The sequence below is a fragment of the Haliaeetus albicilla genome, chromosome 12, assembly GCF_947461875.1.
Source record: "Haliaeetus albicilla chromosome 12, bHalAlb1.1, whole genome shotgun sequence".
Classification (NCBI taxonomy): domain Eukaryota; kingdom Metazoa; phylum Chordata; class Aves; order Accipitriformes; family Accipitridae; genus Haliaeetus; species Haliaeetus albicilla.
This window is the reverse complement of record NC_091494.1, coordinates 12,215,078-12,232,599: the sequence shown is the minus strand read 5'-3', so window position 1 is coordinate 12,232,599 and position 17,522 is coordinate 12,215,078. Positions and strand designations below refer to the sequence as shown.

At 37.2% G+C, this 17,522-nt stretch overlaps 1 protein-coding gene across 2 annotated transcripts in view; it reads left to right on the top strand.

Moving 5' to 3' along the window:
- The window catches only part of CHRFAM7A (CHRNA7 (exons 5-10) and FAM7A (exons A-E) fusion), a 45,962-nt gene extending 29,135 nt beyond the window's left edge, over positions 1-16,827 (top strand). The window contains exons 4-11 of one of the 2 annotated variants that reach the window (XR_011327054.1): positions 651-760; positions 6,375-6,454; positions 7,620-7,787; positions 8,179-8,373; positions 9,707-9,793; positions 10,459-10,568; positions 12,681-13,507; positions 14,699-16,827. Coding sequence is in view for 1 of the 2 variants with exons in the window: in XM_069798093.1 (XP_069654194.1) it covers positions 651-760; positions 6,375-6,454; positions 7,620-7,787; positions 8,179-8,373; positions 9,707-9,793; positions 10,459-10,568; positions 12,681-13,199 (1,269 nt within the window). In the remaining variant the exon portion in view is untranslated. Of the gene's footprint in view, positions 1-650; positions 761-6,374; positions 6,455-7,619; positions 7,788-8,178; positions 8,374-9,706; positions 9,794-10,458; positions 10,569-12,680 lie in introns of both variants that reach the window. The other variant, XM_069798093.1, reaches the window with a different exon arrangement.
- The last annotated feature ends 695 nt before the right edge of the window (positions 16,828-17,522 follow it).

The following is a 17,522-nucleotide window of genomic DNA, read 5'->3' as shown; positions in this document are numbered from 1 at the left end:
TGACTGCTACAGACTCCCTGCCTATACTGGCAGTCAAGGATGGGTTGAAAGGAGCACGGATAGTCCCCAGGACAGATGCCTCCAGTGCAGCAAGTGCCAGCCAGGAAGGAAGCTTGTGGGACAGTGCAGTGCTGCTGAGCATCTGCCTCAGAGGTTGTCTAACTTCAGGCCTAAAATCTCCTATGCTAGTACTAACCATTCTGCCATTTCAGTTGTTCTCCCTGTCAGCACTGACTGTTGGCTGCTCTGTCTATAATCAAGTTATTGCAACCTGAGAATTTCCAACAACAGAAAAAAAAGTTGTCTGTGAAGATAAACATAATTGAAGTTAATGTATGAATTGTAAAAGAAGATCTGTTCTATCCCAAATTGGCACCTGAGACAGCATGAACAATAAAACACAAGCACCCCAAATCTTCCTTTATAGGCTGTTAAGTGCACTGCAGTGTGAATTGAAAAATGAGATTTTTATGCCTTCCACTGAGCTCTAGGTGGCCTAATTCACCCTTTCCAAATAGTTCACTGCCTGAAGCTAGATAGTAGCTCTTTAACAAGAGAACACCTATTGTTTCAGGCTAGCCAGTCCCTAGAGAACTACAGTAAACCAGTGGATGAGATGACCTAACTTACTTTTTGTGTGTATGTCTTAGTACTGGACAGATCATTATCTACAGTGGAATGTGTCTGAATACCCAGGAGTGAAGAATGTCCGTTTTCCTGATGGACTGATTTGGAAGCCAGATATTCTTCTCTATAACAGGTAGAGACACTTTTTGTCATGTGTGCAAGGAGAAAAAGAGAATTCTATAGAATTATAGAATCACAGAATAGCCCAGGTTGGAAGGGACCTTCAACAATCAACTGGTCCAGCCTTCCATGGGAAAGGGAGCCTAGATGAGATTATCTAGCACCCTGTCCAATTGCAAAGATAAGGCAAGGCAAATGACATAATCATGTCATCAAAATGCCTAGGTTTTGAAATACTTTTCCAAAACTTTACAGGTTTTTGGAATACTGGAAAATTACCAGTCTCCTGTTTATACAACAGAAGGTCATATTTGCAAATACTTTTTAAACAACGACATCCTCCCTACCACCAATTTGATTTGGGTTTTGTGAGACGATTAGAAAAGTAAACTTTTCTGGCTGTGTTTAATGGTACAGGTAGTGATAATTTCCTCTTAAATTATTTGTCTTGTCTAAATGTTTACTGGTGAATGAAAATCTGACTTTTGACTGCTTGTCTAGTTTTAGTTTGGGTTTCACTAGAGGCTGGATAGGTAAATGCCAGTAAATATGTTTGGATTTTCCCATGCCCAGTTTTGGTGTCACTCTTTCTTCCTGCTACAAAAATAGCTAGACTATTTGTTGCTCTCCTTTTCAAACTATCTGTTCTGAGTTGGGCTTATTTCAGGGACAGACAGATTGCCATCAATCCACTGCAGAACCTTTGGCTGACATTGAGAGATTCTTTGGCTGCAGTATTATATGGTAGTTCCCATTGTGGAATTTATTTAGTTTAAAAAGATAAAGCACTGAGAGCTGTCTGCTCTTTAACAACTTGCCTTTTTTCTGCAGCTGTTGTGCACCTGTGTGCTGTTCCCCAGGTACTGGAAAGACCTTACATCTGCTTTGTACATGTTGCACTGGCTCTTTTGTGGTAGCCAAGGTACATTGTTATTTTTTTGCCCATGCAGATGACATGAACCTTTTGTCTTCTTAATGGCTTTTTTCCTCTGTTTCTCTGCCATATGTTTACTAAGAAGACAACCCTACTGTGTTTATCGACCTGATTCCCCCTCCCCACTTCAAGAGCTGCTTTTTGTTGCAACAAGACCTAGAAAATAGCTGTGCCCAATATGTCAGCTGCAGTTATGCTCCCTTTTGCCATTTGATGATCACCTTTATGATAAATGTCACTGTCACAGGTGTTGTTGAATTGTAATAATGTGATAACAGCACCCAGTGACAGCATTTGTCAGCCACTTGAGTACTTCTCTCTAGGGCCTACATTACTGCTTTGCTTACAGCATGCTGCAGTGCTTCTCTCAGAGGTACAATTAATACGAAATGATTTGAGGTGATCTCCACTAGAGTTCACCATACTTACGGTAACTGCCTGTCAAGATTAATTCTTGTTTCTGGTTTAAGCACGGCAATTAGCACTTCAGTTGTCCATACACCAGCCTGAAAAACCTTTCAAATGCTCTGTACACAAAATGGAGCAGCATGCAACCTGGACAGGTATTTTTGCAGCATTAATCTTGCTTAATTTATTTTTCAATGCAAATTTCTTCTCTTGAGCATTTATGCCTAGCTACCTTGATTCTGTAAATGACAGCATTCTTGGGAGAATCTGACAAAGCACGCATTCATCTCCATTCTGCTGAGTAACACACTGTGTATGCCATAAAATTGGTACTCTACAACAGCAGTTTAGAGGTTTCCAAAAGAATGAATTATGACACTGTTCTTCCTCACATATATCACATACCTGAGAGGAGATTTTCAGTGTGTCTAGTATATTCAAAATGAAAGGGTAATTTTTTTAGAAATTAGTAATATTAATACATACATGCTAACTGTAGCTGAAGAGCATTATCAAATAAGAAGGGTAACTTAATAACCTGAAAAACTGAAAACACTTGTTTTCTGTTAATATAGGGTTTCAAATCTTGGGATTGTTAACTATGGCACAGTCATGAAGAATTTTTCTACAGTGTCTGTATTTAAAACACATATTCAGTCCTAAATCTTACTGAGAGTTTAGTCAGGGAGCAAAGCTATTTAAAACAAATTCTTATTCCTGTATGAAATTGCATTGGGAATGTTATGATGTTCTCTTATAGTGACATGGTATTTTGAGATAGATGCTTTCAATTTCTATACACTTCACTAGGGACATGCATCTGCAGTTACAAAGAAATTAATGAACTATAAATTCACTTTTATTTTTAATGAATGCATGTTTCACTATGTCTTGAGTCCTTACACATCTTGCTGCAGCCTAGTACAGAGAAACTTGTGGCAGCTGTATTAAATTTTACAACCAGTCTATCATGAAGAGCAGAGCCAGTTCATCTGTAGTTTGTCTGAGGGAAGAAAATCTTGGCCTATGAACAAATTCCAGGATTGACTGTGTTAGTGTCATGTATGGCTCTCTTCCACTTTGTTAGTTTTACTAGACTTATTAAAAGTGCTTGTTTCTGGTGGTATTATTTTCCAAATGGCCACATAGCGTTCAGTACTTCATGGAATTACAAAAATTCTGGTAGTTATGTCTCATTTTAACAATTTCGTTTTTCCAGTTTTATAAACCTGAGATTCTCCAGATAGGTGCCAGTGGGATTATATCTGCTAGGTACAGCTTTGTCATTTCAATGTACTGCAGTCAGTATATGCTTTCAAGTGGTTATACCCTGAAGAAGTAACGTAGCAGAAATGTTTTTCTATCATTACATTTGAGTTCAAAGTCTCACCAAGCAAAGGCTTAGCTACTTGGTGCATTCCAAACTGAAGCACTGCATTTCAAAAAAACAATTAGAATTACAGTGTAGAAAAAACACATATGATCTTTTTTCAGAAAAAAGAATTTCATATTTGAGTCTAAGTACCTCTTTATATTCTTTTAAGAATGTGTCTTATGAAAGCCAAAGTAACATGGCAATGAAACCTAGGTTCCTTGATCACCAGTGTCCTTTTCAATATTTTATTTTTGCCAGTTACCAGAAACAGCAGCAAGGTCTTAGAAGCAATCCTCTGGTGCTTAACTGCTCTCTGCTCAAGGGGAAGAGAACAGAATCTAGCCTAGGAGGCTAAGAATTTTATTTCTAGTCATTTATTTCCCCTTTACAAGTCATTTGTGTGGCATGGATATTTTTGCATCCTAAATTTGACTACTTGTTCTGAGTTTCATCATGTAGCCCTCATTAATTTCAAGTCAAAGCACTTACCTGTATTAGTTTCCCCTTTACAAGTCATTTGTGTGGCATGGATATTTTTGCATCCTAAATTTGACTACTTGTTCTGAGTTTCATCATGTAGCCCTCATTAATTTCAAGTCAAAGCAATTACCTGTCTATGTCTAATACAGAAACCTGTTGCAGGACTTGAAGTCTGGTTTTCTAAGGAAACAAGATGCACGTGTAGGCATACACACCTGTGTGAATATAGGTGTTTGTGTATGATCTTTCTTGCTGCCCCTTTCCCTAATTTCCTCTGAATCCATTTCTGCCAATTTTAGCAGGGCAATCAGTAGAGATCTTAGCAGTACCAGTTTCTTAAAAATGTCATGAAAACAGGCAGCCAAGATGAGGAGGGAGAACAATTAGTGCTCCAACTGGAAGAGAAGCTGCAACACAAACTCAGACAATCCAGCCATGAGCTGTGAATCTGAAGGAGAGCGGTCTACATTAGCTCAACTGCCTCAGAATTGAATTGCCTTTTCCCCTCAAAGTCCTAGAATCTATTCATGCTACATACATAATATTTAGACTTTTCTGCTTGTCTTCAGAGTTCAAATTAAATACTGCAAATTCAAACTGCAAAGATTTTCAACACTGTGAGCTTTCTGCTCACCACAGGAAAAAGTGCAACTCCAGATGGGCATGTAATTATTTGGATTTAGTTTCTTCTTGTCTGCATATTTCACAGACCAGTCCAGTTATTTTTAAAATGTAATTTCTTCAAATACATAAGGGGAAAATAAAAGCAAAGTAACAATAACTAAAATAGTGATTGTTTTATTTTAGCTTCTGAGATACAAAATTTGCATCACAATAGATCAAATATTAAAGTCCTCTTTTTTAAAAACAGTATTGCAGTAAGGGTTTTCCTGCTGGAAGAATGTGCCATTTATTATAATTAATTTTCTGCTAGAATTATGAATATTTCACTTTCTCACCATCTTAGATTCTTACTGTATTTTTCTGATGGTGTTTTAGAAGGTGATTAGAAAATTACGAGATACTAAACCACTAATAGGCAAAGAGACATTAGAGACTTGCCATGTTCAAATCAACCTAGAGTCAACACAGGTTTTTAGATCAATGAAAGCACAGACTGCAGCAAGAAGCCAGACCCTGAGGCTCGTGTGACCTCCTTTGCCCTGGCCCAGAGGGACTGGCACTGTATTTGCCTTGTGTGCCAACCCATCCCCGCAAGGTGACTGGAAACTACAAACAATACAACAAAATACAGTAGCTTATGTCTCATTTTGCTTATCCCTGCACCAATGAAAGCCCAAGAAAGCACAAGAGCATGTGTCTGTAATCAGGGCCAACAGCCATCAGACGTGAACTCAACACAGCAGTTCCTGAAATAATTTTGAGATGCAAGGATCATTCACTGATAGTACCCTCCCAGTACATTCTGTGCAATTTAATCTAGGCACCAATTTCAATAACTATGACAATTTCTTGAATACCTAGGTCCTGAACTTTAAAGGATATATAGATCAAAATCTGTAATAACTTACCACGAAAACCTGCAGCAGTAAATGGGAACTGTGAAATAGCTCATAATACTACACGAGCATACATGTATTGCAATGCTAAGTAATCTAAATGTCTTTCATAGAGTCAGTGAACTTACTAAACTTGTCATAGGAAAGAGTCTTTATTTCATGATCTAAATATTTGAAAATAGGTTGTTTCCCATCCAGAAGTTCTTAAAATTTTAATGCCTAGTAAATTCCTGGGTCATAGTGTCAGATGTAGTTGAGAGATTCCTTGGCAGTAGCCGCCAATTCATAATTTCAAGCACTCTTCAAGTAACATTATGATTCTTTTATAGAGATGTGTAAGAACGGCACATCAGGGCGGTCCTGGCCAGCACCACTACACTGACACCTCTAATAGGTTTGGGGTTTTTTTTGCTGAACCCAGTTGGTGGTTTCTGAAGTAGATAATGAAGGCTGGAGCTGCATTAAAAGTCTTATGTATGACATGTAGTAATAACATTCACCCATGCAGAGGGGTAGGATGAAACACTGGAGTATCCATCTCCTCAGTATTCATTAGCTGCTGTTAATGTAGACAGCAAGAGAACAGATTTCCCTGTACAGTTACTTTAGAAGTTTTTTAAAAGTGCTTACTTTCAAAAATGGAAATCAATAGAGCCAAGGCACCGTAATGAATGTAGTGGGATTGGTGAGCAGCGAGAATGAGGTGGCTCACCTTCACGTAGAGTAGTTAATCAGGAACAAATCCAGTAGTATCAGGCCAGTTACTCTGACGCCACAGAAAAGTGGTGACAGGAGAAAAGCTGTCAAGTTTTTGGGGAGGAATAATCCTTCTATGAAGAACAGATTCATCTCAGATATTCTTCAGCCAGTCAAAGAGCATATAACCAATTTTTTTTCTTCCCTATTCTAGTGCTGATGAAAGATTTGATGCTACATTTCACACTAATGTTTTAGTCAATTCTTCAGGACATTGCCAGTATCTGCCACCAGGTAGGCTGTTTTCATGTCATAAATTTTGATAACTCAGACTACTTATATGTGGTGTGGTTTCAAATTTGACATAAATTCTCTGATATTTTATTTATCTAGCTAGCATCATCTGATAGATTTAAGCTGAATGCATCATGAATTACATGGTTAATACTTTTGTATGAGAAACACCATACAAGATATATTTTTAATTGCAGTTATGTAAAATCTTCTGTCATAATGCACTATTTCAGAAGTGTGGACATATAAAAAAAGATAAAAAATATAAGCCTCTAATATAAAAATGTATTGTTTATTAAAGCCATGGTAATGACTCTTAATAAAAATGTATTTCATTAATTTAGCTGTTTCTTCTATTAATACATTAACTTTATAGTAAGATGCTTAGTAATACCTTGGATGTATCTTCTATTTGAAGTGATTCACTGGACACTTCATCACAACAATTTTTAGTCTAAAAGGGAAGTAGTCTGTGCTTGATATTTGTTTGATATCAGAAATATATCACTGATTCTCTGGATGTATAGCGGTGGAGTACTGTTTCTGTTCCCAGGCTCAATTAGCACAATTCTTAGAATTAACTTCCATCTAAGATCCCCAGAGGATTTCAGGGGTTTGCCTGTTGTTCTTTTGATTTAAGATGTTCCTTTTGATGGGGGTTTTTCAATTTAATTTTGAAAGCTGCTAAATGACAGGGGCCTGACTCATTTAGCGTGACTCATTCTCATTCAAGGGAAGAATAAGAAGCTAGCTTTCCTGAATAAATCAAGATCATGTAAATCTAATAAAACAGCAAATAATGTTTCAGGATTTCTTATTTTATTCAGTAAAAGATAGGAGAAACAGAATACATATTCTGCTTCATTTCTTTCTGAAATACAGTATCTAGAAATCTGAGCTGTTCTCTAGATATTCGCCTACTATGTGCCAAAATGGAAATGTAGTTCAAAAAATACTTTATAACATCAATACATTAACGGTGCAATTCTTTCCCTTTTCTATGAGTGACTTTTGCTATTTACACATCAAGAGACAACTGAGATTAAATATGCTTTACAAGTAAAAAATGGGGTGCAATGTAGAACAAGGTCTGCTTTCAAAATGTACATGAAATTATATGGAAAAAGCATTTAAATTAAGTGTTCTTGTTTAAAATCCAATCTAGGCATATTTAAAAGCTCATGCTACATAGATGTGCGCTGGTTTCCATTTGATGTTCAGAAGTGTAACCTGAAGTTTGGATCCTGGACTTACGGAGGCTGGTCCTTGGACTTACAAATGCAAGAAGCAGATATATCTGGCTATATTTCAAATGGAGAGTGGGATTTAGTAGGTAAGCTCTTGATTTCTTATTTACACTGTGAACTTGCAGCCCTGTCTCCACTGCTGAAATGGATGGAATAATGACTGGGAAATGAGGACAGAAATTAAATTAATAAATAACCTAGCTAGTGGCATTTGAAACTCTGAGAACAGATGTAAGATGAAAATCAACATACGGAAGTAGGTGACAAAATTGCTTCTTGAATTCAATAAGTATCTTTTATCTGATTTTCCTTTATTATGTGACAAAAATGACTTAATTGGGAATTAAGCTCATAGAAGTAGTTTTACCTATAGTAAAACTTAGAAAGCTATATTTATCCTTTTTTAAAATAATCACTACATAATACACAGTTTATTCACATTAATTTCTGGTTTTCTTCCTTTTCCCTCCTACACAGGAGTTCCTGGGAAGAGAACTGAGAGTTTTTATGAATGTTGTAAAGAACCCTACCCAGATGTAACATTCACAGTAACTATGAGACGTAGGACTCTCTATTATGGACTCAATCTTCTTATTCCTTGTGTACTGATATCAGCACTTGCTTTGTTAGTTTTTCTGCTTCCAGCAGACTCGGGAGAAAAGATCTCACTAGGTAAACCCTTAATACGATATTGTAAATATGACCAAACCAAAAGAAGTTGTCCTTTTAAAAGTTTTTTAAACAGTCTTAGTAGGCAGCGAGGAATAGCTTGTATGCCCTATTCTGGCTCAAGAGCTATTTTTACTGTTTGATGCTGAAGCTGTGTGATGTTTAACCCTTGCTTTCAGCTTAGGGTACATTGAAGTTGTGAAATGGAGGAATTCCAAACAACCAAGCTGAAGCATGACAATTCCTGACTGCCTTCCTTAAGAAGCAGGGTTTCATTTTTTGACGCTTATTTGCTGAAGAAAAATCCCACATTCACTGAGTAGAGCTTAAGTTTACAAATATGCATTTGAACACTTTAACATGGAATTCTTCTTAATATTTCCTTTTAATAGTGAGTTGTATTAAGAGCCTAAGGTGTCTTCTCAGAAAGACTGATTCTAACTGCTACTATTCTAATTTTTATAGAGAATTTTAACTAAAGTATTGGTTTGTGAAACAAACCTTATGACTTTAATTACTTGATCCTTAAGATGGAGGTTTAATTTGTAATGAAACTTCCTGCCTCATACAAAACTGCAAATGCACTGGCTTCTACTAAGTTAACATAGCTGTTAAAAGGTAGAAACAAAATTGACATTTCTCCAGAACATGATTTAATTGAGTAGTAGCCTCCCTAATCAAGAAGTCCCTCCCCATACTTTAAGATTAATTCTTTTTTCCTAAATCCTTTTCCACCTGATAATGACTCCTTCTTGTTTAAGACTAGTCCTGAGAAAAGAGCTAAGCCTTGTTCCAGGAAGATGGGAGCTCATCACTAAGCAACAGAAGTCAAACTCCCAAAATCAACAGTCAAGACTGCTTGGGCATAGCCACGTGCAGAACCCAACAGCTAATATCAAAGATACCAAAATCTGTCCAAGACAGCAAATCTGTTTTTCAGGAATATTATGCATTACCCCACCCATAGCTTCCATGCGCATTAATTGAGTGTCATATGCTCAAATACTCAAAATCACACCATCTTTCTAAAGCAAACAAGCAGCAAGAATGACTTTGATTTACCTCAGCTAATTAGCAAATGGTGATAAAAGCTGAACAGTTACAAGGATGTAAAAATATATATGTCTGTGCAAGCATTGGTACTAGTTTGGCAGCACTGCTGCCCTGAACTTGAGGTGGTACAAGAAAGGATAGGAGTACCACTAATGTGCTGGTGTGAGGGTAACAATGGGAATGCATCTTGTTAAAAGCACTCCTTCAGATTCATTTTCTGCTTCTTACTGCCTTGTAATTACAAGCTACTGATCTAATTTCATACTTCATGTTTATCTTTCAGGTATAACAGTTTTATTGTCTCTCACTGTCTTCATGTTACTTGTGGCTGAAATTATGCCAGCAACATCTGATTCTGTGCCCTTAATTGGTAAGCTAACTACTGCTTTTATTCACTTTTATTTTTTGTCAAATGAGGTGCAGTGACTTTGCATGAAGGCCAGCAGTAAGGCAAATTACCATCTGTACAATGGTCTACTGCAATTGAATTAGAAAAATGTTGCCAATTGATGAGAGGCTCTGATGGGTGTGATCCGCTATACAACTTCTGTGCTCTCTGCTCTGAACAAAATAGAGAACCCGTGTGTATTTTGGGAAAGTGTAAGGGAGTCAGTCTTCCATGGAAGACGTTGTGGTTTCAACACAATTGGCCAGACACTAGGAATACAGAGCTAAACGTGATTAATCTTCCCATTGTAATTGCTCAACAGAAGGAGGAACTTTCAAAATAAGTACTAGCCAGGCTCTACAATACCAGTGGAAGAAAATTAGAGGACAATTTTTTTCAAGGTTGCTTAGAAAAGGCAGGTGCTCAGTTCCACAAAGACAATTGCTAAAGGCTGGTTATCCTGTCAAAATAATGGCTGCTCCTTCTGCTTTTGAGAAATCTTTCACAAGTACCTAAAGTAGCATGTGTATCACTACACTGGAAAAAGAACTTAACACTCTGTATGCATGTATATAAACACCTCTTATAATAGCTACAAAGCAGTATCAGCCAAACTATATTGCTTTAATTATCTGTTTATTTTGCAGCTCAGTATTTTGCCAGCACTATGATTATTGTTGGTCTTTCTGTTGTTGTCACTGTTATTGTTCTACAATACCATCATCATGATCCAGATGGGGGGAAAATGCCTAAATGGGTAAGGTTTGATTTTCATTCATTATCCATTTCATAAATGTCCAGATCAGGGATGTGATAGAGTAGCTAGTGACCCATGTTTACTTCTTATGGTTCAAAACATATATATCCTTCCTAAACATTTTGTTTTGAAAAGTAGTTTCACCAGAAGTCAGATGTCCAGATATGTTTCATGTGGTCGGCTTCTTAGAGAGTGTGTGTGTGCATGAAAGAGAATTAATATACCTCAACTTGCTTCTATATTCAGAATCTCCTTCACAACAGCTAGAAGCACCTCAGGATTTTTCTGAAACCTAAATATCCTAGTGGAGGTGATTTTCAAATAAGCTGCAGATGTCAAAAGTTGAAACAGGTAGAAGAAAAGAGCAAGATGCTGATGGAGATTATAAATGCATGAAATACACTAGCCTCAAGGTGCAACTGTGCAGCCGCTACATATTTAGCTGCTGTGCATATAGAAACATCAATAGCCTAAAAAGCATTCGTTAAAGATGGCTGTTAAAGTGGAAGTGAAACTTGCTCTGAAAACCCTCATCTTTACATCTCTGGTCAAGAACATCTGTAGAGTGCAAAGAAAATTTAAAGTCTTGTTCTAAGCACATAAGACTTTCTTTATAATGTACTTCTATGAGTGGTTGTTTTTACAGAGAACATTACTCTGATACTGGATTACTAAATATTGATGAGTATCATCAGCTAACTGTCTGCTCTTCCTAACTTCACCCAGCTCATGGCAGCATCAGGCATTACTGAAGATGGAAAGCCCTTTCCCTTTTTCTCTCTCTAGAACAATGAGTTATTATTATCCTTACTAGCCAAAAAGAATGTGCGTACAGCAGTGTTCTGCAGCCAAGAGATAATGAGATATTCCCTGGCCCGTTCTGGGGTAGTGACTTTAAAATAAATTTGAATGAAGAGAATAAAAGGTATATATCTTTAGATGCATGTTTGGTGACCTAAAGGAGACAGATGTTTAGTACTGAGCTAAACATCCTCAGAAAACAGAGTACTTGAGGTTGAGGAGTAAGCGTCAGTGTCGAGAAGCTGAAGTCCATTAAACATTATTTGGATACTGGTGAATTTTGCATCAGGCCCTCAGTTAATAGAATATCATCCTTCTAGGCACAGCTTGGTAGTGTAAATAGAGTAACAAGGCAAGATTGGTCTCTGGCTGGGATGTTAGCCTGGATATATCTACTCTGAGTGGCAATCCACAGTCAGACTAAATGGACCAAATCTAATATTAATTACAGTGGAGGATTTGCATATTGTATGAGACAATCATATTTCATTAGTGCTCTGGAAAAGAAACACTGGAATGTGCTCTTAAAATCTGATTGAACTAAATTACAGAAGCTTGCATCTGAACTGGAACAGTCTCTGGCCTGCCTGCACTTTCTGTAAGGCTGGATTAAGGCAATGTAGAAAACAATAAAATGAAACTCACTGATTAAATTTGCAAAGCATGCTTTTTTTAATCAAAGTATTTTTTCCATCTTTTCTCCATGCTATATCCAGATCTGTTTTCTAAAATCTGCAATCAAATGTCATGAAAGCAACATGAGAACAGAGCCAAAACCTTGTAAAGCTTGGTGGCCCGGTCTAGTTCAGTATAGCATCTGTTTTAGCAGACCCCTCCAAACAGTAATATCATGTGAATTTAATATTAGAGCACAAATATGAGTGAAAGAATTGTAATTTATTGACTACAATCTAAAACAGCGCTATTAAGACTATTAAAAAGTAACTCTTCTTCAGTAAGTGTTGTTTTTTTTTTTAATTCATGGTTTCTAGTAGAAGTGGAAAAGGCTGCCATATCAATGTTCAAGTGTAAGGAAAAATCAACACTATGGAGATCCCCATCAGAGGAGGGGGGACTCCCAACAGTGGTAGTCAGCCTGAGGCAGTTAACAGCACTGCTAGAATAAGAAAGCAGCCTCAGTGATTGGCAAATTAATTAGCTGGAAAACTCTGGCACCATTTTCTAGAACTCCTGTGCAGACTAAGCGGAGACCATGGACCAAACAGTCATCCAGGCTGTAAAAATAACCAACAGTGCCCAAAGACAGCAGCTGTGTGAAGAGATGCTTATTCTCAAAAAATTTTCTTTCAGACAAGAATCATCCTTCTCAACTGGTGTGCTTGGTTTCTGAGGATGAAAAGACCAGGGGAAGATAAAGTGCGTCCTGCCTGTCAACATAAACAGCGTCGATGTAGCCTATCAAGTGTGGAGATGAACACTGTGAGTGGACAGCAATCTAGTAATGGGAATATGCTATACATTGGGTTTAGGGGGCTGGAAGGGGTTCACTGCACACCTACCACTGATTCAGGGGTGATCTGTGGGAGGATGACCTGCTCACCAACAGATGAAGAAAACCTGCTGCACAGTGGCCACCCCTCTGAAGGTGACCCAGATTTGGCTAAGATCTTGGAAGAGGTCAGGTACATTGCAAACCGATTCAGAGACCAGGATGAAGAGGAAGCCATTTGTAATGAATGGAAGTTTGCAGCCTCTGTAGTAGATCGGCTCTGCTTGATGGCTTTTTCAGTCTTCACAATCATTTGTACAATTGGTATTTTAATGTCAGCACCAAACTTTGTAGAGGCTGTGTCTAAAGATTTTGCTTAACTCCTAAGTACAATCTGATTCTCTGAAGTATGATATGTAGCAAATAACAGTGTGTTTTTGTTTGATCACTTGCTTTTAGTAAGTATACTGCTTCTCATTGTCTGCTTTCTTTTGTCCCCCTCTCTGGTCCTGAGTTCCTTTTGGAAGAGTGGCACCATTTCAGAAGGGAAGCCAAGGATTTCTCCCTGGGCTGCCTGTGCACAGCTCCTCTGTGGGAGAAGTGAAGTGGCTGCGAGTCCCTTCAGAATGACAGGGTATTGCACCACCGTCTCTTACACATTTTTGAACTGGCTATTACAAAATAACAGGTAGGCAATGCCAACAATGTCACTTCTTCCAGACTTTGTATAAAAGATGGAAGGTGGTCCATCTTAACTATTCGAATGAGGGATCGTAAACACTTATGTTTAGGAGAGGATTAAATCCAAATAGAAGGAAGGTCAAACAGCAGGGAGAAATAGTTTGCTTTTCAGTTACTGCTTCTTACTGAGTTGTGGTATGTAGCTCTCCAGCTCACTCATAACCAGTCAGACCTGCAACTCCCTCCAGGCATTTTAGAGAGAGCATATGTGACTTCACAGGATTCTGAATTTGTCCGAGACACCAGAAACCTGAAAGTTAATAAGATACACTGCATAACTTGTCCTTTCTGGATTTGACCTAGAAGTTTGGCCTGAATTCTCAAACAGGCTTCACAGTAATTTTCGCAGTGTTTACTACTTCTTCCATCTCCCCAGAAAGACATTTTTTCAACCGATGACCTTTTTCACTATCAAAAAGAAAATGAAGGATTTATGATGCCTTTTTCCTCACTTGTTTAAAAAAGAATTAAAAAAATACACACACTTGTCTCTTTACTGTTAACCGGATGGCAATGTGGAAAAAGTAACTCAGTGTCTTGTACAGGCTTAAGCATAAATGAAGAATCTAAAGTAAAAAGAAGTCATTAAATGCTGCGATCAAGGTTTTAATTTAAAAATTAGATGTTTGAGCTGTCATATGCTTAGCCTTTTATAGACCTCTTTTTGTTGAATCACCATAACGTGTCTTTACAAGAAAACTGCACCTTTTCTGCTCAGTTTATCACCTGAAGAGCACTAATGAATAATAAAGCTTTCTTGGGTCTGATATAAACTATAAACTATATAAATATATAGTTATATGTACACGCTGCATATACATCCAAGGAAAGGTTAAGACATAAATACAAATTCTCTTATGTCTAGACAGACATTTGCAAAGGCAAAACTAATAGTTCATCACTTCATGTTATTTCTGATTCTGAAATATTCCTGTCAAAACATATTTAGTTTTCATGCAACTTCAATGTCTTAATGAAAAGGGCTGAGCTGAGAATACCAGGACCTAAAACTTCATGTGTACAGAACAGCTGAGAATTAGTCTCTTGCTGGCACACCAGTATTCCTGACCATTGATCAGAGTGGTAAAAGGTGTGTGGGAGGATTACTTTAGCATTGACTGCTTGCTTTGTCCTACAGAATCCTGACTTTCTGGCTGAGGTCTTCAGAGACACAAATGGAGGCCTGTTGTTGTACCATGTTTTTACTGTGAAATAAACTCAAAGCCTCAGTTTATCTCTTGAGCTGGATTAAAATAAAGTGACTGAAATGCTTCTTCTCCCTAGATAACAATTTCATTTTCAGAGTCTGCTCCCCTGAAAGCAGGAGAATCAAATTTCATGTAAACCAAGCCCAGAGTCACCACAGGTATAGTCCATCACCCGAGTGAACGCCTTGCTTAAGCACCTTCATGCCAGAGAAGAGGGCAGGGAGAGTGAAAGGAAGGCAGGATATTTCTTACAGTTTGTGAATTCTGTCTGCCTGAATGTTCATTCAGAATCTCACACTGTGAAGACATGAGCAAAGCATTCAAATCCTTCTTGAAAGCTCATCTTGAAACTGTCTCAGAGTTATCTGTGAAGATGTTATATTTTCAGGAACAATTATTAAGAATTAGCCATGCAGTAATTCCTGCAAATAGTTTCTAGTTTGTAGATTGCATATGAATAGGAAACTATGAGTCCAAAATCTGAAATGTGAGTTTTGCCCATTTGTGAATAACTACGCATATGATGTGGCATGTGCTGCTCTTCCGAGTAATGTTTCTAGACTAGGCTTCCTGATGTGAATGTTGATTTGCATTGGTATTTTTTCCTTCTGCAAAAGCTACATCGAATGTTCCATTTAGGGTTTGTAAAGGTTTGGGGTCCTCTTGGAGAAGAATTTTTCAAGAAGAAATGGAAGACTTTTAGGGACTACCTTGTACAATGAGACACAACTATTGCAATCATAATACATGACACATGTAATATAGGAAGCATGAAAGTACCCCTCTTTCCACCAGAATCCATTTGCAGTATCTGTAGAAATCATCTTGCTAAATACAGGAGTTCTTTATAGAAGAATAGAGAAAACAATTTACAATTTGACAGTAAACTTCATTATCAATGACAGACATGCCTACGCTTAAAAACTGGAGACTGGTATTTGGCCTTTAGTGAAGTCCTGCCAAAGTCTGTAACACTGAGTTTGTAATACTGTCAAAGTTTGTAATACTGTCAGTGAATACTAGGTGTTAGACAAAGTAGCTGTAAGACACCGGCATCATGCCTACGCTACTGCCTTTATTGTTGGCAGGATTAATGAAAATGCACCAAGAGGACAAATGAATCCTAATTTTCCTACAGTTAACACAACCTGTAAACATTTGGTAATAAGATTATTATAAATTTTAAGTACAACAGTGACAACTTCTCACTTACGTTATTTTGCACCTATGAGTTAAATTTTCCTATAACTGAGCTGAGCAAAATTGGTATGTTTCTTGTCAAATTGTGTGTGTCTTAAATATATTTGTGTATGCGCTAAACAATATTTTGATCTAAATGCTGGGAAAAATATTTATTTACAAGTCTGGGCATAAAGATGGAAATAAAATACTGTATGCAGTATGTGTATATAATATTAAAGACTACATATTGATGGTAAGGATCTGCAGTGATCTTAAGAGTCCAGAGAGAGGATGAGCAAGTGGCTCACCACAACTAAGCTATGACTTGTCTGACAAATTCAAAAGCTCACTCTAGAGCTCAGCTGTCATGTACAATACTATGTGTGAACAATGTATATTACTTTTTCTGTTTTTATATTGAATTGTATTGAGTATTTTAAAAACTTTTTAATATTTAAAAAATTTTATTTAAGTGTTAATGCCAAAAAAGTTCCAAACATGAAATTTTAAAAGGTTAGTTTTAAATACAGATAAATTATTTAAACAGTATTTAAAATATTAAATTATTTTATATAGGAATTGATAATACTATGTAGGACTTTTTTTAAAGGTTTCTTTAAATTCTCTTTACATTCTGTCTAGCTGCAGGATGTAATCTCAGTTCACCTGTGACAATTCAACTTTTCACCTTCTTTAACAAGAAAAGAAGGTAAACCAAAGTCCCAGATTTTCTTTTCTTTTGTTATACTATTTTTTACATTAAGAAACATTGCATAAAGGGCATTAGAAAGAGATGTTACATCTGTCAGGTACTGATTGTCATATAAGCAATTCAATACCTTTTCAGTCCAGTACAAATAAAACATTTAGATCAAGAGACTTTTGATTCTTTCTCATTTTGCTAAAACGGAAACAAACTCAAGCAGTAGAAAACATGAATAGCCATAAAAGAAAGAAAAATGTCATTGGATATATCAATCTGGGATGACAGACATCTTCGATAATTATAAATACATTCACATTCTCCTCCTAGCAAAGCAGTCCCACACCAAACATATATTACTTCAGTCTTACATAAGTGGTCAAAGTTAACCAAGTAGGACTGAAATACCCTATGTTTTGGACTGGCCTCAATGGCAGTATTAACTTCATTCTTGAAGTTTAACACAGAAGAGAGAAACAGGAGAGAAAAAACAAATCCATACCAGCTGAATAAACTGCTGGTTTTGCCAGCTGCAAATTTTGTTTGTTGGCTACTGGTGAAGAAATATCTAATCAGCAGAATATCCCCCAGATGGGGAAAAAACATGCCAGTGTAGTTTTTTGCAGACAGATGAGTTGTACTGCCCACATGCTGATACAGCTTCCTGAAAAGCTTTGTATCTTTACAATATCCTGCTAAGCATGTGCCTGTAGTAAAACAAGTGTTGCTGAACCCAAGACTTAATTCCCTTATTGATTCCACAAGCTGACGAAGACCAGTTTGGTCAAGGTTAACACAGCAAATCATACAAGCATGTAGTTGTTAGTGAATCCACCCTGTCTTTGGGTAAGAGCTGCCATGGGTCACAG